The sequence below is a fragment of the Anarhichas minor genome, unplaced genomic scaffold (assembly GCF_050575085.1).
Source record: "Anarhichas minor isolate MPS153535 unplaced genomic scaffold, ASM5057508v1 ptg000058l, whole genome shotgun sequence".
Taxonomy (NCBI): Eukaryota; Metazoa; Chordata; class Actinopteri; order Perciformes; family Anarhichadidae; genus Anarhichas; species Anarhichas minor.
In genome coordinates this window covers 1,694,644-1,721,738 of record NW_027466504.1, presented here as the reverse complement: position 1 = coordinate 1,721,738, position 27,095 = coordinate 1,694,644, and the positions used below count along the sequence as shown (strand labels likewise).

General features: G+C 41.1%; 1 protein-coding gene across 4 annotated transcripts in view; it reads right to left on the bottom strand.

The window, feature by feature from the left end:
• Positions 1-27,095, bottom strand: part of ttc27 (tetratricopeptide repeat domain 27) — a 73,808-nt gene that overhangs the window by 20,174 nt on the left and 26,539 nt on the right. For 2 of the 4 annotated variants that reach the window (XM_076076680.1, XM_076076682.1), the window contains exons 6-11: positions 23,600-23,758; positions 23,121-23,260; positions 17,474-17,586; positions 13,531-13,597; positions 2,305-2,418; positions 714-815 (exon numbers count right to left, since the gene is read on the bottom strand). In XM_076076680.1, the coding sequence (XP_075932795.1) occupies positions 714-815; positions 2,305-2,418; positions 13,531-13,597; positions 17,474-17,586; positions 23,121-23,260; positions 23,600-23,758 (695 nt within the window). Of the gene's footprint in view, positions 1-713; positions 816-2,304; positions 2,419-13,530; positions 13,598-17,473; positions 17,587-23,120; positions 23,261-23,337; positions 23,570-23,599; positions 23,759-27,095 lie in introns of those variants that run through there. The other 2 variants (XM_076076683.1, XM_076076681.1) reach the window with 2 other exon arrangements.

Sequence of the window (27,095 nt, the reverse complement as noted above, 5' to 3'; positions counted from 1 at the left end):
TGGATGACGTCATGCTAATAACTTATTTAGCTTTTTAAAACAACGGGGACAGATCCAGCACGGACAGCTACGGGAGTGAGGGATGAGGTGGTAAGGAAACATGAGAACACCAGGGTAGGGAGTGAGGGATGAGGAGGTAAGGAAACATGAGAACACCAGGACACACATGGAGAACTCTGTCAAGCTACATATTAGACAAAGTGAACATCTTTTCTTCTACATAGTTGTCCTCAGTCTCATCTGCTTAACTTGGTCATGGAGGCACCAACATGTAATTGAGATGGTAAATTAACTATAGTGAATATTATTATATGATATATATATTATTATATTATACTGAATTCCCTGTGATGGTGACAAAAATAAGATGATGTGTACAATAGTCCGTCCAGCAGGGAATATCAGGAAATTCTGGAGACAAGTGTCAAGTCTTTACACTAATAACAGTCCTGCGTTAAAACAATGCAAGGGGCTGTGGTGGTGAAGGTGTGTTGCCCCAGGTACAGGTAAGGCATTAAATGAAATCTGATTGAAAGATCCATACGTTTGAAGGCTGATCAGATAAAAGTTTCATGTATATTTTTACATTTAACAAATTGCAATGCAATACATATATATTGGGATTAACCCTTAGTTAAAGCATATTTTATACAGCATTATGTTGATTTATGGTGTATTTTATCATACATGATATTTTCGCACTGTCACCTCACAGCAAGAGGGACCCGGGTTCGACCCCCGATCCCGGGTGGTCCTTCTGTGTGGAGTTTGCCCGTTCTCCCCGTTGCAGCGTGGGTTCCCTCCGGGTTCTCCGGCTTCCTCCCACAGTCCAAAGACATGCAGCTTAGGTTATTTGGAGACTCAAAATTGCCCGTAGGTGTGAATGTGAGTGTGAATGTTTGTCTGTCTCTATATGTGCCCTGCGATGAACTGGCGACCTGTCCAGGGTGTACCCTGCCTTCACCCGATGTCAGCTGGGATCGGCTCCAGCGCGCCGCGACCCTCAACAGGATAAGCGGTTTGGATAATGGATGGATGGATGGATATTTTCTGCTGCTAAAGAGACTAGAAGGATGGAATGCGTTTCATTTGTTGAACCTTCGATTCAATTTATTGCACCTTTTATAGGAAAAGCACTCCAACTACATAAAGTACTTCTAAATTACAGTAAGTGCTCCCAATTTTTTTCTCAGAACATAGCCTCAGGATTGAAACGGTTGCGTTACAAATAGAAGAACAAGCCATGTTATATTTATTTAGTTCAGCGTGAGCAGAGCAACCGTCATCTTCCAACCGGGGGTTTGAGTCTCAGAACTTCTTCACCAGCTTTTCATAATCCCATAACGACGTCTTTCACGGCTGTTATTGATCAACATTCAAAATGTATATTTGCAGCTTTTTGTGCTTAGGGTTGTTTTGAAAGAGAAAACAAGGTTACTCAATAACTCACAGGCGCCGTGAGCCAGGTCGAGCTCGATTTGTCTGCAGTTCAATGTTTTCCTCACTGAGCCGAGTGTCACAGGCTCAAGTTTTAATGGACACGATGAGATTTAGCAAAATATGTGTCTCAGTCACTTTGTAGCTTAGCTAGATTTACGTTTCACTGAGCAGCAAACAAAGTAGAACTAGCTAGCTAACGTACAACAATTAGTGTCGTTACTGTCAAATAAAGGCAAAATACCAACACAAAAATATTTTAAAACACACAAAACTGAGTTGTTGCATGTTGTGCACGAATAAGCTTCTTCCTAAGGGCTGGCAAACACAAATACTTAATGAGACACAGATCCGTTCCAGCCAATATATAATTGCCTTGACCTGTAATCTCTATGTCCAGTAAAAATAACCAGACAGTGGGAGCAGCATATAAAGTCTCTATAATAATGTTTTCACTGGCTGGTTCACAGTAGCTGTCCGACCTCTTCACGGCCGTTCATGTTCCTGCCTGTAGTTGGTTTATAACGGTTATATAGTTAGAACATATAGCATCTCTGGTTTTACTGCTTTTTTGTTTGTACCATTGCACCTGGTGAGAAGCAACTCAAAACCTGATTCCAACATGAAGGTTCCAATTTTCTGGGCACATAGAGAAAATAATTCTCTGTGAGGGAGGCCCATGCAGGTCAAAGCCCTGTCTGTAGTTTGTCTACTTTTACATTTCCATGAGTGGTTAAGTTGAACTGCTTTTATAGAAAAACACTTTAATTCGTCATTAGAAAAGGCAGACTGTGAATCCTAATATGTAAATAATGTTTCCAGTACTAAAGAAAAATAGAAATACAACCCCCCATCAAATCTCCTTACCTGGGTTTGCATCATGGCTCTCTCGACACATCGGGAATTCCCCTTTTCCAGTTTGGTCCTGAGGCAAAGTGCTGTGACTTCTACAGCCCAGAACTTCGGCTGACTGAGGATACACTGCAGACAGACGAGGGAGGGACAAAGTGTAGGATAGTCTTTTAGACGGCATGAGGACATTCAAAATAAATCACAGTCTAGGACTACACTCCAATTCTGATGATTTAACAAAGTCAAGGTTTGTTTGTTCAGACGGGCTGTACCAAATGTATTCTTTTATATATATTTGAAGCTTCTGAGGTTTTAGAATGAAGCTTCAAATGTCTGTTTTGCCAGTGGTGGGCCGTCAGGGCCAGCTAAGCCTTCTCTGCTGGCCTAAACAGAATCACAAAGTTATAACTATTATATAATTTAATCATTTTTTTCCCATTATCTTATTTTTTCATTGCACAGCTCCTGTCTTCCTCTGTTGCTCTGCTTCCAGCACAGCTTGTTTTAAGGAGAGATTCAGCCCGGTGCTGCGTTAACGCCGGCCGGTGCTTCTTTCGCCAGCCGGTGTTACGGCAACGCCGGCCGGTGTTCCGTTCGCCGGACGTATTATTACACCAACAAATAACCGTAACTCAGTAAGACAGCACAGAAGGCCCAGGTATAAAATGCACGGCCCACCACTGCTGTTTTCATATTTTAGACTTCATCACCCTAAAAAACTAAAACGCGAACAAAATCCTCAATTTAAATAAAGTGATTCATCGGACACAATGAGTTAGTATATTTTTTATTAAATCAATACTCTTTAATGAATAAGACTCAGTTGATTGCTTCTAGACCGCAGCCCATTCACACAGCTGCATGTCACTTTGCATTTTTTTTAATAGCTATTAAGGTAGAGTCAATGCAACTTACCACTTAGTGACAATGTTTCATTTTAAACCAGTAAAGTGAGGGTTAATGCACTTTGAGCTGTTCGAAGATGTTTAATGGGAGGAAATGGTTGAGTTTTATTGACAGAAGCAAGACTTAACTAGAAATAAACCTTAATCGGCAAAAGTATTTTGGTGGGAGCTTTGTTCATCTCATTTAAACTTGTGTTCTGCCTGATGCTGTGTTTGGCTCCACTGATGCTCCACTTCATTTCTCTTGTGCTGCCTCACAATATCTACGTGGATCAGGGTTCATTTACTGTCATTCTACAACACAGGGTTGACCAACCAAATGCAGTTGCAGTCTGTTTAAGATAAACAAGAAAAAAAAGAAAAAGAGAATTGTGAACAGGAGTCTTCTCTTGCTCTTGTGTTTCCACAAGTTAATCCAAGACAAGCAATCATTCACTGCTTGATCCGTATACTTAATCATTCTCCCTTTTTGACGTTTTGCTCGTCTATCATTCGACAGTGGTTAGAGTGATGACATATTGTCAAGATACTGTCATAGAAACAAGTTCCATGCAGAGCAGGAGCACTTCTTTAAAGCAGCGCAGGGAAACGCACTCTAATGCATTTTCATTTACAGCGTAGCGGTTTACTGCATACTCTTTATTAGTGACAGCCAGGCTTATAAACTAACTAAGTGCCATCATTATCTTGCTAGTTCACACTACTGCATGAGCAGAGAATCAAAAAATGTACAACCTTAACTTCCATAGCAATAAACAATGTGGCTTAGCATCATTTCTCATCCCTCTTTAGCTGTAAAAGGGAGAAGCTGTACAGATCTTGAATAAAATGATGATACATAAGACCTAACTTCCCCGTTATTCCCCTTCCCCTTATCTAAAAGGGACACAGGGCCCAGGTGTGTGCTGTGCTCTGTAGTGACAAGTCAACCATCCATCTTCAGTCAGAAAACCTAACTATTGAATCATGTAACAGCCAGAAAGTCCTTATCTGTGTGCAGTGGTGATGATCTGCTGTAATATAGCTGGGAGAGCTCAGTGATACAGGTTCAGATGAGCTGATTAAAGGGAACAGGGGCATCCAGCTGATATACTGGCAGCCATGACTAGCATTTTGTATGAGATCAGGTTTTTTGGCTCGATTTATTCAGAACAATTCATACAACAATCAACAACAACCCCCTATCGCTCAGACGATGGATACGCCTCTGGGGGCAAGTAGCTATGTTTCTGGGGTTCCAGTGAGGCCAGCAGATATCTGGGCCAACACTTCCCTCCATGTGCCGCTCATTGTTTACAGTCTGTTTAGCAAGTTGGGATGCGAGACACTGTGTAAAACCAGATTGTTTCACAAGTAGCCAGCTAACAAGCTCATTTTAAACAAATGACCTTCACCATCATTATGGATTCTGAGATTACATTTCAGCAAATACGTTCTAACTCGTTTGTTCTTAATACGGACAGTTTACCTGCATTCAACAAAACTCCTTCAACCAAAACACTTCGGATGCCAAAATCTTGTCCCGTTTGCTGCAGAACCTGTTGATAGTTTCTACTTACACTATGTTGATCACAATGGAAATATACAATGAATGCGATACATGGTTTGAGGCAAGATGAAAACACACCGTTTGTGGATGCTCAGCGAGTCTTGCTGGACTCCTAGTGCAACAGTAAATTGTCCTAATTAGACAGTTCTACTTCTAGCAACATCAATCACTGAGCAATTAAAATCAAATAATAAGGCATGTTCAGCATTTGTCATGTCATTAACACAAACGAGCACTGAGCTAGTCTCAGAAGCAATGATAGGACATTATTTAAAGTAGTGTGATAGTAACTCCAGCTTAAAATGATTATTAATATTTCTAATATTAGGGCTGATTATTTTCTATTGTATTTTAAAGTAGACTGGATAATTAGTTTTTTTAGAATAATTATAAAACACAAAAGTGTCCACATTGCAGTTTTAATGTCTTATGTCTCAAACTTAATGCTCTTTATCTTAGATAGAGAGCATTCTGAATCTACTGCATCCAATGGCGATGACAGTGTTGACTAGTGACGACCTGCACAGAGCTGGACTGCTGCTCCCCCTCTCTCGGTTCTCACTGCCTCCATCTCCGCTCATACACACAGATAGCACTTAACAAGTTCTGACTATATCCCTTTATGACGGTCCATTTTTGAACGATTCCCCTCAAAATCGGAGTCGGATTCAGAGTTTTGCATCGATGTTGCTGTGTCTAAGACTCTTGTAATGATTTTGCCAGGTAACGGCCAATCTTTACAACCCTAAGAAAACGGATGGATGGATCCGTTGGATGGATAGATCCATCCGGATGGATATCATAGCTGCCCTTGATAATATTATGGTATACCTAAAACTGAAGAGTTTGAGTTTCACCGATGGTGAATTAATAGCAATAGAAAAAACAATGTAGAAACCAATTGAAAAAGGTGAATAACAGTATTTATGAGAAAAAAAATTGGAGTGACGTGTATGACATGACCGTGTTTTACTAATAGTCAGTGTTGGAAATGTACATTATGCTGAATTAACCATGTGAGCCATGACATCAGGTTAAAAGCCTTTAAGCAGCTAATACAGCACAATCCCTCACTTCATTTGTTGACTTTTTTGAATTGAAGTACAAGCATAGAAGGTTACGTTTCATTGATCGCTTTGAATTAATTGCAAAAAATGCCAAATTGGAACCAATTGTAAATAATGAAGGAATAAAAGTAGTGTTAATGGTTTTTTTACCTGACCTTTATAAGCAATTAGGCTGAATTTGTTTGCGGTGACCATCTCTATTATTTGTGACTTGGCTATTATTTGAACAAAAGCTTTACCAGTATAATGTGTGACTAAATGTGCAAGTACACTGGCAAAATATTGTCCTAATAAAGTTGAAGCAAAAGGCTGGACTGACCATCGATTTATCGTACGACAGCTACTACAGGCCAATAAATTACCCTTCATAGCGTATTAGACAGTTTTCCTGACTTGGGATTTCCAAAATCAATATCTTTCTGTTAAAGACGACATGTTCCTTCAGCACAGTCCTGATTTATGAGCCAAACATTCTGTGGAAGGGAATCAGACAGACGATCAGACAGGCGAGGGCCGTCATGATGCAGGTTTGCGTTGAAGGGAACACGCTGTTTGGTAATGCCTAATGGTCTTAAGGTGGGAGCTGGACATAAGTGGGGTCACTAAATCCTGATAGAAAGGTTATTTCATATCTCAATAACGATACATATCACAATATAGCATATTTTCTGGTAATTCAAATATTTTCTGGGAAATATTTTTGTATACTCCTGTGTGAATGAAATACTTCACTAATTTAAAGTACTGAGTATGTTCTCATTTTATAAAGAACTTACTATATATCAACAACTATACATTCAATTATTTTGTTTTATAGTTCTGAATAATTATTTTTATAATGCAGTGTGCATGGCTTTTGCATTGAATGTGTTGTAACTCTGTTCATTCTGTACTTATGACATCTATCACACTTCTGTCCATCCTGATAGAGGGATCCCTCCTCTGTTGCTCTCCAAGGTCTCCTCTTTTCTCCCCGTTAAAGGTATTTTTGGGGAGTTTTTCCTGTTCCGATGTGAGGGTTCCTGGACAGAGGATGTCGCATGTGTACAGATTGTAAAGCCCTCTGAGGCAGATTTGTACATTTTGTGTATACAAAATCAATTGAATTGAATTGCCTGTTTTATTCATCCATTAGCCTCTGTATGTAGTACAAGAGAGTTATTGTTCCTACATAAGCAGCTACAAACAAACGTGTTAATGCATTTCTGTGTGCCACCGTCTGTAGTTTGTTTCAGGGGAAGAAGAAAAAAAAAAAAAAAACACGTTGTGCCGATTAATGACAACAGATAGCCTGCAGTGGAGACCGGTGGCAAACTTTGCAAAGACTGTTTTCTGGTCCATGTCAGACTTTCTTACGAGCTCTTCTAGTTTTAGTTGGGCTGAGTCCGAGACCTTTCTGCATGTTGTTCCCCTCTCCATGATAGCAAAACTGTAGTTCACTCCAGCTTTGCTCCTACATGCACGGATCATATAATATGTCTGGTAATAACAGTCATACGAGCTCCACAAGGTCCTCCAGGAAAGTGACAGAAGTAATGTCTCGATGAAGACAGCTAGACATGTGACAACCATCTAACCAGCCTGCAGATTCCTGGATCTACATGTAGGCTGGGAAGATGCCTGCTCACAGAGCCAGCAGCCGCCTGCAGCTTTTCCATCCCAGCTCATCATTTGGATAGCATCATTAGCTGAAATATGAATGATTAGACGAGCCGGACTTAAGCTTGAACTCCTGTAATTGTGACAAATGGTTCACTGATAAAAGCTCTATTTACACATCTAGGGATTATACAAAGAAGGCCAATTCACTTTTAAATGCTTTAGAAACAGGTCTTAAAAATCTTCCTTTGAGTAAATACTTTACAGCTAAATCAAATTGTTTACAGGATATTCAACCTTCTTTTCTTTATAATGAATGCAATATTTGACTTTATTCCTTACAGGGCTTGTACAAAGGCAATAAAGTAACCATGAATATGAGATACGAGTTTACAGGTAATTCCTCCTCGTCATTGTGGAGGTTGGTTTATGCCGTTTTGCCGGTTACACCTACAGTCTACAGCACAGGTGTCAAACTCAAGGCCCGCGGGCCGAATCCGGCCCGCCACGTCATTTTATGTGGCCCGCGAATCCGCCAGCAAAAAAAAAAAAAGTTACAATTTTTTTATTTTGGAAAAGAAATTTAAAGTTAGACTTGGAAATAAAAGTATCCCCATGGTCGAAATTCTGAGATAGAAAGTTGAAATTCTGAGATAGCATGTTGTCTGTGTACCGACATTAAAACTATCACAACAGGTGGACAGGAGAGGGAACAGACCGTAAAGTGGTTTTCCAACAAGTGATTGAGTTGAAAAAGATCGACAAATAATCCCAAAATGTCCACGAAGAGAAAAATTGATGCAGAGGGAAGAAAATGTAATTTAAGATGGGAAAGCGAATACATGTTTGTGCTTCAAGGAGAAAAACGGGTCTGTCTTCTGTGTTATGATGCGTGTCGGTGATGAAGGATACAATTCACGTCGGCATTTTGACACCAAACACGGAGCTAAATTTAGCCTCCAAGAAAAACATCAAATTGTCCAAGAATTTAAAGGCAGACTGCAATCACAGCAGAATATATTTACAAAAGCTACAGCCCAGTGCTGCTAAAGGTGTGTGAGCAGGTGAGCTCCGACCAGATACAGACTTTTACAAATGTCAGTTTGTGAAGAAACACCATCGCAGACCGAGTTCAGGAACTAGCAGCAATCTAACAACACAGCTAGCTAAGAGACGAGCAGGTACTCGTCTTCTTCATTAGCTGTTGATGAAAGCACAGACAACACGGACACAGAGCATCTATCAGTGTTTATAAGACCTGACTCTCAGTGAGGAGCTCTTGGATGTAGTTGCCATGCACGGGATGACGACGGGGACATTAGTGATGCAGAGAGGTGACAAAAATAGCTTTGAACAAATTTAATGTAATAACTTGTTTGATATTTGTCTTTGTTATTTTCTTTAAAAGTTTGATCTTTGATAGAGTAATGTGGGTTTCCTAACCCTAAATTAAAATGATTTATGTTATAATAACAGAAATGTGCTTAAATATCATTTTACATTTATATAACTGCATATACAATATTTTTACACTTGAATAAACAATCAAATGCAGAGAGAGTTATTTAACAATATGTTAGGGAGTAGTTACAGTTATACAGTCTTACAGTTACAACCGGCCCTTTGAGGGAAACCATGATGCTGATGTGGCCCGGAGTGAAAATGAGTTTGAGACCCCTGGTCTACGGGCATATCTATGAGTTACACGTCTTTTTGATTCTTCAGTTCATTTTGTTTGTACGCATAGACTATAAACGCCTCTGTACATACTTGGAGCTCACGCTACGTCGTCAAGCTAGAGTATAAACAAAGCTTTACTGAACAGAATCCAGGACATAGGAATTAGGATACGGCATAGGTTCAGGACAAAGGGGGTTTTCAGCTTAACAGTTATTCTGAGATGAGCTGAACCAGGTGTTCTTTAAAAATGATTAATCATTTTATATGTGCTATTTTTCTAAGTTCTTGCACACCGAAAAGTTGGACTTAATATAGAAAAAATGTCATTCATTGAGTAGAAGTGAGCAAGATTTGTTTTTTCCATATGCCACTTTAATTTCGCTCATGAGGTAAGATCATAAATGCATATTGTTTACTTCAATGTAAATAGAAGTGGACATGGTGGTTAAGGAAACTTTACTTTGAGTTCACACTGTCCAGTTCCAAGCTCAGGTAGGACAAGTTGTATAAGTCACTAGTAGGTCTCAACCCGTGGCTCTGAATTCCCAAGTCAAGTTCAAAACAGTGAATTTAGAAAAAGTCATAATGCATCCGTTGCAAAATCTACCATTTAAAATGATTTAGTAGTACATTTATAGACAATATTTTTTACAGTGTGTGTTTTGTTGCCCACAGCAAAGTCCTTCCATCCAAATGTGATCATTTGCGGAATCATCTGTTGTCTTTGTGCTGATGTGTGCAATGACAAACACCATCAATGCTGCTCCTTTACTCCTGCTGGGGACTGAGGGAACAATTTGCAGTGTCAACTTTGATTGACTTAAATATCATCATTATAAAAATAAGGGAGCATTTCAAACACTTGTGTATTAAACTGTACGATCACTGAACACACTTTCCCAAAAGGCAACAGTTCACAACAGGCTTCAAAACTGAAAAGCATCTCTTATGCTGTGAAATTGAAATATGGGTTGCTTTTCTCTCGTCCCGGTGATCGGCACATCTGGGTGATGTGTGTTCTATTCAATGGTTTTCCGTTCACATAGCTTACAACGATGGAGCAACGCCGATGGAGCAACGCCAACATTCTGTCCTTGTCGTGTACACTACTCTTTATTAAAGACCTGGGTCTTCCAGCTCCAATGTTTTATTTGCGCTCATCATAGTTTGACCGGCTCGCATGGCAATAAACTTGTTGCACTAACCTGTTGCTAACAGCTAAAGGTTTCCAGGCAGAACTCTAGCTCCTAAACTTTGGTTCCACAGTACGTGCATCTATCTACATAAGATATATTCTGGACCCCGGACCATGACCCCTGGACTACTGTGACCCGACTGTGAAGGTTCAGCACAAATACACAATCCCTGATTGCCCTACTACTGACGGAATGAGGTACGTAAGGAAAATGTAAGGAACATTAAGAGTTGAATCGTTACACACTTATAACATCATTTTTTAGCCGTGCTAGCGATATTGCTAGCGACTTTGGTGCAGACCGAAATGTCTCAACAACTTTTGAAGGGATTACAATGGAATTCATGGTTCCCAGAGGATGAATCCTAGTAACTTGGTTCATTCTTTGACTTGTATAGTGCCACCAACAAATTTCAATCAAAAACCACAAGGAAGTCCTCAAATTAATGACTCGAGTCAAAATTTGTATAGCAATGTTTCTAATTCCACAAGCAAGTTATTTGTTTTACTGACATAGTTTTGCTGATTTTTATCCAGTGAAAATAGACGTCTTTGCAGCGTGGCTCACAGAACAAATGAGTTATTGCTGCTACAGACAAAAATGCTAAAAAAATCAAGTGTCAATTAAAAGTGAACTTTTAATGACTTTATCCTCTCTTTGACTTTACCCTAAGAAGACATGCAGCTTAATGACAAGTTTACACAGTTGACTTCAAAATACTTTGTTGTTCAATCAGACGGAGTGAGAGGACAGCCTGCAGCACGGCTCACTTTCTCACCTTTCAATTTGTGTCTTCAGTTCCACTCACTCTTCCACCTTATTCGTCTATAATTAACTGGCTTGTGTCTGCAAAGAGTGGGAGCAGCCAGGCGAGAATTAGACAAAATATTTCCATCAGGAAGACAACAAATAAAACGGCCTAAAGTTGGGGCGCTTCACAATTGACAATGCTCGCCTAATTTCATGGCAATCCATCCAAGTTTCGTCAAAATATTTAGAAGTGGTGGATGAACTGATCAACCCTGCCAAACAGGGCATTATGCAAAATAGTCTGAACTTTTAATCCACCACCATGTGTTTAAACTAGAAAAGTAAAATCGGTAAAGTGCAGATCTCTACCAGGTGTATCTGCAATAACCACTGCTGTAATGATTCGCACGTCTCAGACAACAGATGCGCTCTCATTATAATCTATGCAGCTGTCTGCACCTACCCTGACCCGCCAGATGGTTTGTTATTCAGAACTATCTGAGAAGCCGTCATTAGAAACTGTTTGGAAAAGGGCAGGCACTTTCAAAAAATACTTGGCAGGTGATAACATGAATCATCTGTCAATCAAACTCTGGCCTGAGCCAGTCGGGAGAAGAACAAAAATATATTTTCCATCCCTAAAGCAGTCAGTTCTTTGCTCTCTCGTTCTGATATAACTGATGCCATTGCAGCATCTACGTTAAACTCTTTAGGTTAGCGTAGATGCTGTTTTTAGAACAGTGGTCTCGCTGTATTGTCTCGGACACACCAGAAGTTTGACCAAGGTCTCTTTTCTGGCTGGAGGCTGGTGCCAGCCAGGAGCCTGTTGAGTGGGGTCTGACACCAGATGTTTGTTTGGGACATCCTTTTCCGAAGCAGATTGGGTGGTAAAGTCGGCTGTGTTTTATCTCCAAATTGGTAATATTGACAGCAGACGAGCAGGAGATGGATTGAAGATGTCTTCGTGGATTGCTAGATGAGGAATCTTTGACCTTTTGGAGCAACCTTTGAGTAGGTGCGACTAGTCAGATATGTGGGAGAGTTATATATTCGACCAACCCCCCCCCTTACTCCCAACGCATCAAGTAACGCAGCTTGGTCAGTGCTTCTGAATGCAAAGCACCTACCTGCGGCATTATGGGAGAGCAATTGACACATTTTAAAGAGTGAGATAGTCACTGGTCAGAAGTGTAGGTGGCTGGGTCAAACAAACACAGGACATTCATCCAGGAGACTAAAAGACATTTTTTCAACTAAGTCAATAGTCATGCGAGTTGTTTACGATGGCAGTCACGTGATTCATGTGTGGTAGTAACGTATGTAGCCAAGTTACTCATCCATGCTCTTTTCCTAAAGTGTTTTTCTTGCCTAAATCTAACTTCCTTTGAAGATGGAAGTTTATTTTGAAAACACGCTATTGCATGTAACAAGCATATATTGACACTGACACCAGCAGACCTGACGTTCGAGGGAGAAGGTAAAGCCTCGAGGTTTGGCGCTTAGTGCCACTGACTAAGCTGTGTTATGTGACGCATTGGTGTGAGAATGTGTTGGTTAGATAGGACAGGGAGCCAGGGTGAAAAGTGTTGGGCAAATAGTCCCCGTTATGACTCATGGTGTGTATGGGGTGACCTGGACCAGAAATGCAGTACTGAGGTTCAATGTAGGAGCTCCACATTTTTGAGCCGACAAGCTTACAAAGCAGGTTGTGTCGGGACCTTTACTGCCGTTACTTTCAGATGCTCCTTGAAGGACAGGGTCCAGTCAAGGGTCACTCCCAGATAGGTGACCTTTGACAGGATCCTGGATACAGCTAACATATAAACTTTCATGCCAGGCCTACGTACTACGATGAAATGAGATGATATGATGCAGGATTCAATATGAATAATATACATTTTATCTTGCATTAGGAATGTTTTGCCTCCAGGACTTCACTTTCTCCAGCAGTTTAGAAGCAAGACATGGGAACTTCGTCCTTCAGGAGGTGCAGTGTTAAATCACAGGAACTGAAACCTACACCGTACATCTACTAAAAGATGACAAATTTACTATTCATTTCTTCTTTACTCCGATTGCCAACAGGTGTCTGCTTTGAGCTCATCCACCGCCACACTCTCGCTCGACCACGTACTGAGCTAAGCTACTCTTACTTCAATGTGAAGATGTGAATTTCACTTAAACCCGGCCTTGGCCATTTTCACTCTCTAGGATGAAAGTGGTTTTCTTCATCTTTTGTGATTTGCATATGCCACGTGGAGCACCATGTGTGCACGTGAAGCCCACAGGGCCAGGTGTTTCCAACCCAGTGAAAAAATGTCAAAGTTTGTTTGCATTTGATTAATTGTTCAGCCCTAGTTAAGATTCATATATTGTTGAAAGTATAAGGGCTTTGGGATTTCAATAACAGTGAGGGATGTTCAATGCAAAAGCAATAGGACAAAAACAGGGCATCTGTAACTACGGTGTCACAAAAACAATGAACAATTACTTACAGATGTAAAGGCCAGGAGTTCCTCTTCAGTCAGTTTGTGGACGGGGTTATTCTTCTGGAAGTCAGTGCTGCAATACAACACTCTTGGTCAACAGTATATACATTATGAAACAATACTAAGTCTACAGCTATGTTAGCAGCTCTGTGAAGCTGTGGTTTAAGCTAAAGCTAAATGCTAAAGTCAGCATGCTAACATAATCAAAACGCTATACTGATGTTTAGCAGGTATATTGTTTGCTATGTTCACAGTTTAGCACATTAGCATGCTAACATTTGCTAATTGCCAATAAACACAAAGCTGAGGCCAAAGGGGATGTCATTAGAATTGCAGGTAGACTATTTGTTCCTTATCAAAGTATTCGGCCAATGGAATGTTGACCCGAAGGTGGTCCTAGCTTAGGGAATCAAAGTTATTACAATTCATTACCGGGAGCATAGGGAATGTGTACCAAATCCCATGGCAATGCATCTAATAGTTCCGTTTGGAATGCAGTGGAATCACCCATTCTTGGACATTCCTATGGACGATTCAGTGGACTGCATGCTGTACAAAACTGTTAATCAGAAGCAGGGTTATGATCAGGATTATATCAAGCCTGGCAGTACTTGCTAAAAAGCCTACTCGGATACACAGGAAAGGTGGAAAATAAGGAGACGTGCGAGGGTTACAGCAATCAAATGACCACTCATTGAGGAAAAAGGTTGCTGAACTGCAGGATAACGTACATCACCTTCGTGAATACAGAATGCCTGTTTGATGGCATGAAGGGAAACCTGGCTCAGCTTCTTGGATTTGGATTATTCATTGAATATCAATAGGTTTGTGTCCCCTCCACACTTGGATCGGGAGTGTGGTATTATGGGGCAATTGCAAGGTGGAGGTTTATGTTTGTACAGCAGACAGATTGTGTACCAATATCGCTGTACGGAAACTGTTGCGCCCTCCCAATGTTGAACTGCTTTCCGTTTCATCAAGGCTCTTACCTCCGAGGGAATTTCCACAGATGTGCGTCACCATTTTATATATTCATCCCAAAGCGCGCCAATTAGTGACCCCTGCTCTAGCTAACTGTACCTGGCTTTGAGGGAGTAGGTGTAAGCCGACAGTATGCTTCATCAGTAGTGCTTGTCGTATGGTCAAAAAGCTTCAGACAACAATATCTGTACCGTCAATCCAACATTCACACTCAACTCACGATGTGATACGCCAGCTGTGCGGACGTCAGACAGTAAGCAGGGTTTGAACTTCTCTCTCAGATCTCTTAATTCATTCTTGACACAACTACTTGTCACTTTTAATTTGAGTGAAACCGAGTGCAACACTAAACATGCATTCCAGAACAGACTCTGAAAATGTGTACTGTTCTCTCCATATTGAAACGAAGTTACGTGTCCTTGGTCTGACGGACTTTTTCCACCCGTGTGGCCGTTTTAATCAGGTGTAAATACTTTTAGTTTTCGACAAGGTTGGACAAAATGTCATACGAACTAGTTCTGTTCGAGCACAGTAGAAAGCCTTTGTCATTGTAGAAAAAAACAACAAAATTGGGAGCATTTCTTCTGATCAGAGCAGTTAAAAGAGACAGAGTGAAAATATGATTAAACACCACGAAAACAAATAAACTTCCTAACTTGCCTGAGGTTACCATCTAGTGAGTCAAAATGTTTACTTCGATGAAAAAATCTCAACTTAAAGTCCCCTTACAACCCCTGTCCACAGCTTTCTATAATAATATATATAATAATAATTAACTGTCAAGGTAAACTACTTATGAATCAAATGAAACAAGAGATTATGACATTTCACATTGCATTAATCGATAATGCATTGACAATTTAAGAACCTTTAATTTCATGTCTCAAGTATAGAATCCAAATTGTGCCGTTTAATGTACCTTACCCAAAAGGTAAAGTAAGAGCTGCTAAGAACGCAGCACATCCACAGAGGGAGAAAAATAGATTCAGACACGGTCACATTCCAAGAGGAACATGGCTAAAATGTAATAAAAAGTAATCACATCCTGCGATGTGCTCCGATTAATACAGGCACCGACAATAAAGAGGTAATTCAAATTCTTGATCGCACTGTGTCCGGTCAAACTTACAATTTACACACTAGATTACATCAACACCCCTGCAACACCTTCAGTCACCAATCGGAATTATTCTCCCATTTTAAACTGTTGGTGTTGTGTAATGGCTCGAAGTTCATTGATGCTCCATGTATACAAGTTCTCTCCAGTGTCTTCATGTTTTTTGCACTTAAATATGCAAGTAGCTGATTATGTATTTGAATCAAACTGTGTAAGACAGAACTGTGGCTGAATGGACCCAGTAATAGTAATTTACCTTGCAATGTGTTTACCCTGTTACAATAACTTCACCTTTGCTCGGACAAAAATGCAATTATCAGTTTATGAGCGTATGTCTCCGATCAACCCCACAGTTGCATATAAGCCTAACTTTTGTATCCACAAATAAGTAACTAGTAATTCCCTAATAAGAATAGAGTGCTTATTTTTTGCATTAATCTGTCGTTTTCACTCTCTGGAAGACTCAAGAGTCTTGTGAATGTCTTGCGAAGCAAGCAGGTTTGCGGATCCACCACAACTTTAGACAGACCTGCTGCTCATCCATCATCTCCAAGCAATCTCACTGACTGCTCCATTGACCTTCACTGGACCTTTTAAGTCCCAGCAGCAGCATGGGGATTAATCACTGACTGTTATGTATAATCTGTGGAATTCTTCAGGTTTCTGGGATCCACCATCTCCCAGGACCTAAAGTGGACATCCAACATAGACACCATCCGGGAAAAAGGCCCTGCAAAGGAGGTACTAGTTCAGCCTGCCTCAGGAGCTGCTGATTCAATTCTACGCTGCAATCCTCCGGTCTGTTCTCTGCACACCCATCACTGCGGGATTTTGAACAGCCACCAAAAAGGACAGGAACAGACTACAACAGACATTCAGGACTGCAGATGACATTATTGGCACCAGCCTGCCCTCTACCCAGGAGTTATACACCTACAGGGTCAGGAGATGTGCAGGTAACATCACTGCAGACCCTTCAAACCATGTTACACCTTCACCTCTTTGGTAGAAGGTACCGAACACCGGACGCCAAAAACAACCAGACACAATAACAGTTTCTTCCTGAAGGCCGTCACTCTGATGACACCACTGCTAAAGCTGCTACTGCTACAGCTGCTTCATCAAAGGTTGCCATGGTGATGTCAACTTTAAAGTGACAACTCGGCCAAATATGTCTTTCCAAAGACTTTAAGCTGAGTTGCTTGGAGTTCCTCTCCCTTTCAGGCTGTTATGGCCACATTTTTAAGTCTGTTGTCTGCAACCAGCACAAGATTTGCCATATTTTGACCACAAAGAGTAAAAATTGTCAGAACCGGAGGTTGCCGCCTGGTTCTAATAACATGTGAAACCCATAACCCAATAATTATGCAGTGAATGGCTATGTGTTATGACCATGTAAAAAGGATTAACATCCTTTTCAAGATGTTAGTCAAGTCAGTGTGAGGGAGTGAATAACCTCAAGTTCTGTTTTTGATTTTGGAGATTTAAAAAAAATATATATTCTTGTGGTAATTTCTGCTTTATTGATAATGAAAGCTTGGTGAGGGACAGGAAAGGCAGGGGAGAGAGAGCAGGGATGACATGCAGCGAAGGGCGCCAAGCTGGAGTCAAACCAGAGCTGCTGCGGTAAGGTCTGGAGCCTTGATACATGGTGCCCTGACACCCACGTTATTTTCAGTATTTTCTGTAGTTCAGGTTCCACAACTGGTAGATTAGCATGATATATGAGTTTCCTTGTGAAGAACTGAACACATACAGCCATTACTTTCAAAATGTCTTTTTAAACAACTACGTTTTAAGCCGAGATCAAGAGATTAAACGGAATGCTGCAGAAAGACGTAGAAGACTTACCAGATCCCCAGAATGACGGCCTGCTCCTCAGCACGGAGGTCAGGCAGCTCATACTGATCTGGAGCCGCTAAATTGATCTTATCCAGCCGGGTCTCATCACCCAGAGCGTAGTCCTGTAAGCACATGGAGACACACACAGTCAGATGTAAACATATGCTGCAGCCATAAACCACTCCACAAGAAAACAAATAAGAGCGGCAAAGTGAGCCGGAATGCTGTGTTAGATCAAGAATTACATATTTTGAATAATTGCTTGCAGCCACAACCCTTAAAAGGAAAACTACAACTGTGAGACATGAAGCTGTAAGACTTAATTCCCAATACATAGTGGCATGCTTAGTGGGCACTTTCTTGAAAATGGGTGATGTCCATTTCACTCATCTCTTTGTCTCAGGAAGACATGTACTTTAAGAAAAAACTAGAATTAGGACCAGAGCTGGGCCATAAGGTTAATCTGAGTCACCTCCCTCTCATGTTGGGGTCCACCACATGCTTAAGTAATTGTAGCTGAAGATAAAATATTTAAGGAATCTTGATGTGTCCTTGGGCAAGACACTTAACCCCAAAATTGCTCCCATAGCTGTGCCTACAGTGTGTTCCTACAGTTCCTACAGTGTGTGCCTACAGGGTAGAGTGTATGTTAGTCCTGATGCATGGTAGCCCCTGCCATCAGTGTATGAATGGGTGCGAACGGGTGAATGATAAGTGTCAAAGCGCTTTGAGTGGTCGGAAAGGCTAGAAAAGTGCTATACAAGTACAGTCCATTCACCATGTATTTATATTTTAGGCAATCTCACTCGTACATTTCTTTTAAACTGTCTTTCCATGCATTGGAAAGGCAGTGTTTAATGATATCTTGGGGTATAGCATTTGAGTTTTTAGTACAGAATGCATGTTTTAGTACGAGTTCCAGTATTCAGTATTCTCATGTTGGCTGTGCCCCAGAAGCTAGAGCGGGTCATCTACCAAGTGGAAGATGGGCAATTGATCCCAATCATGTGGACTGGAGGAGTGTCCTTGGGCAAGACTCTGAACCCCAAATTGCTCAATGTTAATGCAATCTAATTTCGACTACTTTTTATTGGAACATAACTTCGCAAGTGTTTATTTCCCTCAGAAACCTTTGGAAGTCTTACTACTACAAAGTGACACTGGAAAAAGACAGGTGGACCAGACAAAAGCTGTGTGCTGATATTGATGAACCAATGTTGGTTTGTCTTGGTAAATGGACCATATCAATCACACTATCCCATTAGCAAAGGCATCACCTGAATGTATCCATTACAGGGCTTGATATTATGTAGTGTTTTGGAGTAAAATGGGGCATTACTGACATATTGTCAGCATCCAAAGTTTGACTGTCATTAAAAATGTTCTTGATTTAAAATGTGCCTCTTTGTTCCTAGAGATATGTTCACCTACAAAAGGACTGTAATATGTTAAATAGTAGACTGCACTTGTGCATCACCGTTAACCTGAGAGTAGGGCCAAGCACTTGGCAATGTCTCACATTTATCGATGTACACAAACCTTCTGCAGACAAAGTTCGGGGTTCAGCGTCTTGCAGAAACACATCAAGATATAACCAGAGGGGCCAGGGATCACATTAAGAACTTCAGGATTGAACAATGCATGACTGTCAATGACAGTCGAGTGCATTCCTCTAATCTATTCTTGGCAAGTATTGATGCAAAAAGAGCAAACTCATTCCAAACCCTATGCTCCGACAATGTGTTTTGGCACCTGCAACAAAAACTCAGGATCGGACTTACTTTCATTAGAATAACACAAGAGTGCCAAATTAGGTCAGAACCACAGTGACAGGAATGGTCCAATGTCCCTGCTGGCATTGCTTTTGACTTGCCAGTGATGAAGTGAGTTGTACCTCTCTGCTTTCCTTCGATCCATTCTAGATAGGAAGTCAGTAAGCTCTAGTTAATGACAGCCTTGATCGAGGTGATTTACTCCTCCTCCAGTAATGAGGGCCTTAGTGGTCTGAGCACAGCACAAGGAACCGGAGCTGGACCACAGCCACGAGATAGAGAGCTCCATGGACACAGTCCAGCAAGGGTTTGGGTGATTTCAGAAAATATACAAAAGAGGAAACCAATGTCTCCTTGAGTTCTTTAACAGTAACTCAGCAGTGTCTTAGACATTGTATGGCTTGAGTTTCTCCATCATTACTAAGAAGGTTGTTTTTTTTAAATCCAAATACATATATAATTACATGTCTAAAAAAAACGACGGACTGAACTGACAGAAAGAAGAACCGATAACGAATTTGGTGCAGAAAGTTCCAACATGTGATTATATATTTTAAATCATTTTTTTAAAGATTAAGCAAGTCAGTCCAGACACCCTCTTCCAGCTCATCCTGGGCCTAATGGGCGACTGTGGCTCAGTGGTAGAGCTGGGTCGTCCTTCAATCAGAGGATCGCCAATTTGATCCCCGCTAGTCCATATCGATGTGTCCTTGGGCAAGACACTTAACCCCCAAAAAACCCTGTGGCTGTGCCTACGCGGTGTTAATGTTGTATGAATGTTAGTTGTGTATGAATGGCAGTTTAATAAATCACTGATCTTTTTTCAACCAAAAATGCTTTGCGCTGGTTCGGGGGTACATCACTGAAAAAAGGTTGAGAACTACTGCTCTAGTGCACAATGGCCGAACTACAAAAGACATTTTGCTCCTGAATTTATTATTATTTAGTATTATATGACTTCCTTTCTGCCTGTACAGGAGCGTTTATGAATATCAACTCATCCATTTCAAAATGCTTTGAGTTTCGTGTACATGATAATCAATTATTCTGTTGATATACTGTATTGATAAAGTATATGTGCATCAGTGTGTCTGAATACTGTTTACAGGTATGTTTGCATACGAGCACTTCTGCATGTATGAATAATGTACCTGTATCTATCTGTGTATGCATGACTTCTGTTTAAATGGAATGTTTGAACTGTGAAGCTGGATTATACTGTAGGTGTAAAGTTTGGCTTGTAGATGTAGTAAATTCTTTGATTGATTCATTATGTTGAGGAACTTCCGTTTTCAGTTTTTATGATTTATCCATTTGAACTTTACAGAAATTTGTTTCATCATTCAAATAATGAAATGTATTATTCATACATTAGTGCATGCATTTCTTTTTTTACACCATAACATTTTTTTTCCAAAGCAACAAAAAAATGTTCTTAAAGCACAGTTGTCTTGTTCTATGAGCTACATGTCAGTAAAACGTACTTTGACTTTATTTCTTAGAATTAGACAAAAAATAGGTTGCTGAACCTCAATAACACGAGACTTAACTTGATCACTGGACCAGATGTACATCACTGATATTCTGTTCCCAATCCTAAAACAACAACAGGATGGAGAGTGGAGAGTGCAGTGCTGGGAATTCCATTGGGTAACTGTAGCAACAGACTTCAGATGCTATTAAGGCTCCAGAGGTGGACGTCTCCCTCTGCTGATGATGCTGGGTAATACAAATTATTGCCCCTGTTGTACATTCTGGGCAGCAGAAAAGGCCAAAGTGATCTCAAACACCTTGATCTGTGCAAGATCCTCTCCAACAAACCGAAGAAGCAGTCAGCTGCCAAGTCAGTCAGTCAGAGAGCACTTAGGAGCTCCATCTTTAGAGATCTTCTTTTTCATATTATGACGGTTAGACGGTTACTTTATAAAGTAACAGTGAAAACTGAATATATTGTGACCACTGTACAGTATTTGGAAGGTCCTCATACCTGCCAATAGAACACATTCTCTAGAGCAGGGATTCCTAAAGTGTGGTGCGCGCCCCCCCGGGGGTGCACGAGAGAAAAAATGTAATGGTGGTCTAATGGTGTAATAATTAATATTAAATATAATTTTAAAAAATGTAAGTGGGATTTTTCACAAAATAAAAACATGAATTATAAAAATTCCCTTTGTAAGATTTAAATTTAAAAACTTATAATTTAATAAATAAATGCACTTCAGCTCCTGCCGCCAGACTGTCTTTTACGTACACACTAGCTAGCCTAGCTTGTGCAGCTAACATCAGCTAACTTCATCCATTCAGCAACATTCATGCAAATATGCTAAACTGGCTGAAATCGGGGAAACTGTCAGGTGGGACATCTGAAGCTATCAGTCATATATATATATGAGAGAGCGAGAGCGAGAGCGGAATCGGAGGCGAGAGAAACGGAGATGTGTGTTGGGGAGGGACCGGGAGAAGAAATTGAACGGGAGTCAGAGAAAGATGAGACGGAGGAGACCGAAAAGGAGGAAGGGATAGCATAGACAAATGGGGAGTACATAGGCCCATCGCGGAGTCAAGGTGAAAAAAGAGGAAACGAGAGTGAGCATCAGACTGGAAAAAGAAAAAGAGGAAATATGATGAAAGGTATCTGGGCCTGGGCTTCACTTGGATTGGCAATGCAGATTGCCCAAAGCCACAGTGCGTGGTGTGCAGTGAGTTTCTGGCTAACAGCTGTCTGAAGCCCTCTTATTTACATCGCCACCTGAACACCAAGCATGCCAGTGCAAGTCAAAAGCCTGTTACATTTTATATATCGAAATTGGAGGAGTTACAAAACAGCCCAAAACAACTGCAGTCTCATTCATGTGTTGGGTCTACAAAAAACGCACTGCGGGCTTCATATCTGGTCAGTTACAGAATAGCAAGAAAGGGGCTACCTCACACAATCGCCGAAGACGTGTGCTTGCCAGCTGCCAAAGAGATGGTGGAATGTATGATTGGAGAGAGAGAAGCAAACAAGTTGGACATGATCCCGGTGTCCAACAACACTGTGACGCGCCGCATCGATGCTTTGTCCGAAGACATCCTGGCTACATTAGTCGGTCGTGTGAAGAAGAGTGAGTTTTACTCTCTGCAAGTAGACGAGCCTACAGATGTGGTTAATCTGGCCAATCTTCTGGTGTACGTCCGTTACCTTTTCGAAGGCACGGTGCAGGAAGTTTATTTGTCTTTTTTGTGTTTTTTATCTGGTAAACAAACGCCACACGCGAGCAAACTGTTTTTATGCGGCTATAAATAGGCTCTGTTGCGTTTTTTTTTTTAAGGTGTGGGGGATTGGGGGTGCGTGAACCCGATGGGGATGTAGAAGGGGGTGCGTGGCCTAAAAAGTTTGGGAACCGCTGCTCTAGAGTGTTCATATACTTACATAAGAGAAATCCTTCACCCTCTTGATAAACTAATGTGTCTTCAGGTGGTAACTGTGCAACAATGTTCAAATACCTTTAGAAACAGGGATGGTTCGTGAATGTTTACAGTGGAATATGTGACTGTCACTTTTGAAAGAATGAATGAATACTATTGCTCAATTCAATAGACTCAAGGTTTCTGATGCTACAGCCTTGCTGGTTTGGTTTCATTTTAGCAATTATTTATCAGTGATTTGTTAATTTAAAAACGGGAGGTTCGTTTCCTTCACCTTACTACTAGCAAACGGCCCCATGAATGACAGCACCATTTATCACTGCACAACACAGCAGGACACCTTTCCACTGAAATGACCTACTGTGTATGAATGAAGGTTTGTTGAAACAGTCAGTCATCTGAACAACAGAAGGTTCAAAGTGGTAAATGAAATATCAAAAATCACCAAGTTGAAAGAAGACAACAGAAGCACATACCTTGGGCAGGCTGGCCTGAGGAGTGGGGGTGGGACTGAGCTCATCATCCACCCAGCCAGGCTGGTCCTGCTCTCTCTTGACCTCAAGAATGAGCTGAGCCAAGTACTTTTGCTGGAAATGGGTCCGCTTGCCAAGAGCCCCTTGATTGACCAGAGACAGTAAGTGTTTACTTTCAATCAAGGTATCACTAAGGCCACTAATATTGATATGGGCTCACGCCGGGTTCCGCTGGATGCAGAAGGGCCCGATCTATCATGGAAGATGGGGATCTGGCCACAGAGCTCCGCGCCGCCACGTCCTGCATGAACTACCCAACTGGTTAACATGGGTGCCGAAAGGACGGGGGCAGCGCCTCTCCGAAAATCACGGCGCGTCTGCGTCCAGTGTGAACCCGGCGTTAGGAGGATCATTAGCCGGTATGACAACAACCTCTTATGCAAGTCATTCCCTTCGACCAGATGATGCTGTACTTTACGTACCAGTCGTGTTGATATTCAGCCCTGAGAGCTCCTGGGCCTTCTTGATGTGTTCCTTGGCTGGCTGGTACTCATAGTAGGTCAGAAAGGTGTAGACACACTCCAGGTGGAAATGGATAGCCAGGTTTCTCTGCTCCGACAACAGAGACTGACATTTCAGCACTGTGAAAGAAGACGGAGAATAATTCACTTTTTTTTCATCATCATGGGCAAAAATCCTAATTGCATCATTGTTTTCTTTCCTTGACAAATAGTTCTAGCACCTACCTTTTCCTTTTAGTAAGCACCAAGAATAGCTTTATATCTAAACGGTGTCTATGTCACACAGTGTGGTCCTGGACTTTGTTTTCACACCGGACTAGAATGGAAACTGTAAAGCTTGCATGCAGGTTCCTGAAACCCATAGCAACTGGAACATTGGGCCTTATGCAAGAACCACTCATACAAACATGACTTGAATTTTCTCTTTAAAATTTGTACTCCAAATATAATATTGACATCAGTTTAACTTCATATCAAACCATACAGAGCACATTTAAACAATGTGTTTGCTCTCAGAGAGGTTATCCTTCGCTGAGACCGGAGGGAGAAAAGAAGCAGAGAGGAGGTGTATAATTAATGATCAGAAATCATACACGTTCATTCCCATTCAACATTAATGAAGCGACACCAAAGTGGATGGTGCCCAGAGTGAGTAAGGAGAGAGAAACCGATTTACATGCAAGACATCCGTGTCACCTTTAGCACCGGTGATTTCATGTCACAGGAAAATGACTTTCTGGTTGGTTGTGCGAGTTGTCGAGTGGAACGGAAGAGAAACAATGAAAGCCAGATTATAGAATTATTCAGCCTCTTAAAAGACAAGTTTGGCTTTTAGGTAATCGTGATGTTTTACCTATTTATCCAGACACATGTAGAGAGGCTTCCTTTATCTCTCCGTTAGCAGTGTGCAACATTTTCAGCCATGATAGCGTGGTTCTAGGGGTACTAAGTTTGTAGACAGTCATGTTCCCCAGAGGATGAATCCTCATGACCTGGGTGATCCTCTGATTTCTCCTGTCGCGCCATCATGAGGTTGATATTTATATTTTTGAGTGAAATGTCAACAATTATCGGACGGATTGCCATGAAATTTGGTAGACAAATTCATATTCCCCTCGGGACGAATTGTAATGGCTTTGGGGATCCAGTAATGAGGAACTCCATCAGTTTAACACATCAAAGTGTGTCGACAGGTCTTCAGGAGTGCTACTGCAGATTTGTAAAAAGTTGTATAGGTACTTTAGTCTTCTCAGAGGGAGCTGTGTGTAGTCTGATTAAAGTCCTAAGGTGATGCATCTCATCCGCATCGGTTGGGGCAAGTTTGAAAATGTAATAAATCTGGAGGTGTGGAGTTAAGCTATGCTAGGTGTGGATAAACTGCTTCTTTCAGAACCTTCCAACAGCATCCAGACATGTGCAGAAGGCATTCATGAGTTGGTCCCACTCTGGGTAATTAAACTATTCTTGAAAGCTGACAGTTAAAAATAGAAATTAAGTTGGTGAGTGTTGTTGTAGCCATGCATTGCCAGACCTTTCTCCACAGTGCTGAGGAGAAAGGTCTGGCTATGCCAACACCATTGGCTAAGGCAGCGCTAAGCCCAAGATGCAGCGACGGTGCCCTTGCAAAATAGAATGACGGCTGAAATTGGCGGCCAATGACAGGCTTACAACCACACATCCGGTGAGTCAGACTAGTGTTGTTCTGACCGTCCATGTTACTTATAGCAGTCAAACTAACTGTGAGCAGTGTGAGTAAAAAGAGCACCATCTCACACCAAAACAAGAGCAGACATCATGCAGCCCCTCCACAGAGCTGCACGCCTTGTACAGCAGCCCACCTCTCCTCTCTCTAAAGGGCTGTGTGACCAACTGCTCATCTGGAATATGGATTGAGCTGCATTTAATCAATACACTCAAGCAAGCAACGCTCCAGAGATGAAAAAACACTATTATAAAAAGTACTGTCTAGACCTGGTCTATATAAAAAGTGCCCTGAGAAGATTTCTCTTGTATAAATAAATAAAATGTAATTATTATTTGAATTATAATAAACAATAGCCTCAGCACCCATTTAATTTCTTCACTGCATTCTGGCCCGATTCCACAATTTCAACAAGCATCACATCTCTCAAAACAAAGTGCTACCTGTATGAAACTAATGTCTACTAACTGCTGTAGTGGGATCTGTGTAAACACTCAATCAAATGACACCCCTTGGGCTACATCGATCCTTCCAACCAAAATATTTAGCCCACAATGAAGAAAGGTTGCTTTTTTCATAGTTTTCAAAACTCAACAGGAACCAAATTGACTGTAGGCAACATCATTAAAAAAAGACCTAAAAAACGAATAAGACCTATCATCTAGCCTAAGAATAATCCATGCCTCATGTAGGTCATTTAGGTCATTCAGTGGATAGCGCATGATGCTGAAATGAAGTCGAATAAACTTACTAGATGAGGGCTGCAGCCATCGATTATTTTAGTAATCCAGTTTTATACAGCATCGATTAATCGCATAAGAAATACTTAAAACATTTTAATTTCTTTCCTCTATATCACACTGCTGACTGAGTGCTGAGCACTCGCACTGCAATCTGGGGCAGCACGAGTCATCCAGTCTGATCAAATCATATGGGCACAAAACCCACTAGGCGACCTAAGGCAGTGACCAATTTCAGCTCAGTTCCTTATTCATTCGAATGGTGCCAGTCAGGTGACAGTGAAGGAGTGCAAACGTAGAGGCAGAAAAACAAAGGGTCACCCTGCAAATTAGTTCAACCTGATTCTACTTTAGTCGCAGAACAAGGCATCGTCTCAACAATATCAGACGCTACATACCTGCACCAACAGAGAACTCCATCCCAACGTCCCTGTTCACACATGGACCCAAACCCTAAAGCTGCAATGTACTGTGAATGGAACCCCCAAATAGCATGTATTGAAGCCCATTCTCACAGTAGACAGTCCCCAACTAAGAATTCATCCAATCATGTTTTTTATCTGTTGTAGCTTTATGCATCTGTAGAAAAATAGTAAAAACAACAAAATCATTGCAGAGATGCATGTGATGTTTAACTGTTGATTCAGAATAATGGACAGCGCTGTCCATTATTCTGAATCAACAGTATGTATGTAGTTGCGGCAGTGTCCGTATAACAGAAACGGCACACAGATCAATAGGCAGAGATACGATTTCTGAGCCTGCTTTCTTTTTGTGATTGTTGAACTTTTGGTCACAATTCTATTTTCTCCATTATATCAATATAAAAACAGAAAGAAGGGAACCGACAGGGAAGTGAAGGGACAGTCAACAAGAGAGTGAATGGAAACACATCAAGCATGCGAGATGTGGGACGAGAAAAAAGCCAACCGGAGTAAAACTCATTCTCAAAGCAGGATAAAACAAATACTGACGCAATTGGCATTTACATGGGTATATTGCCACGGTGAGACTA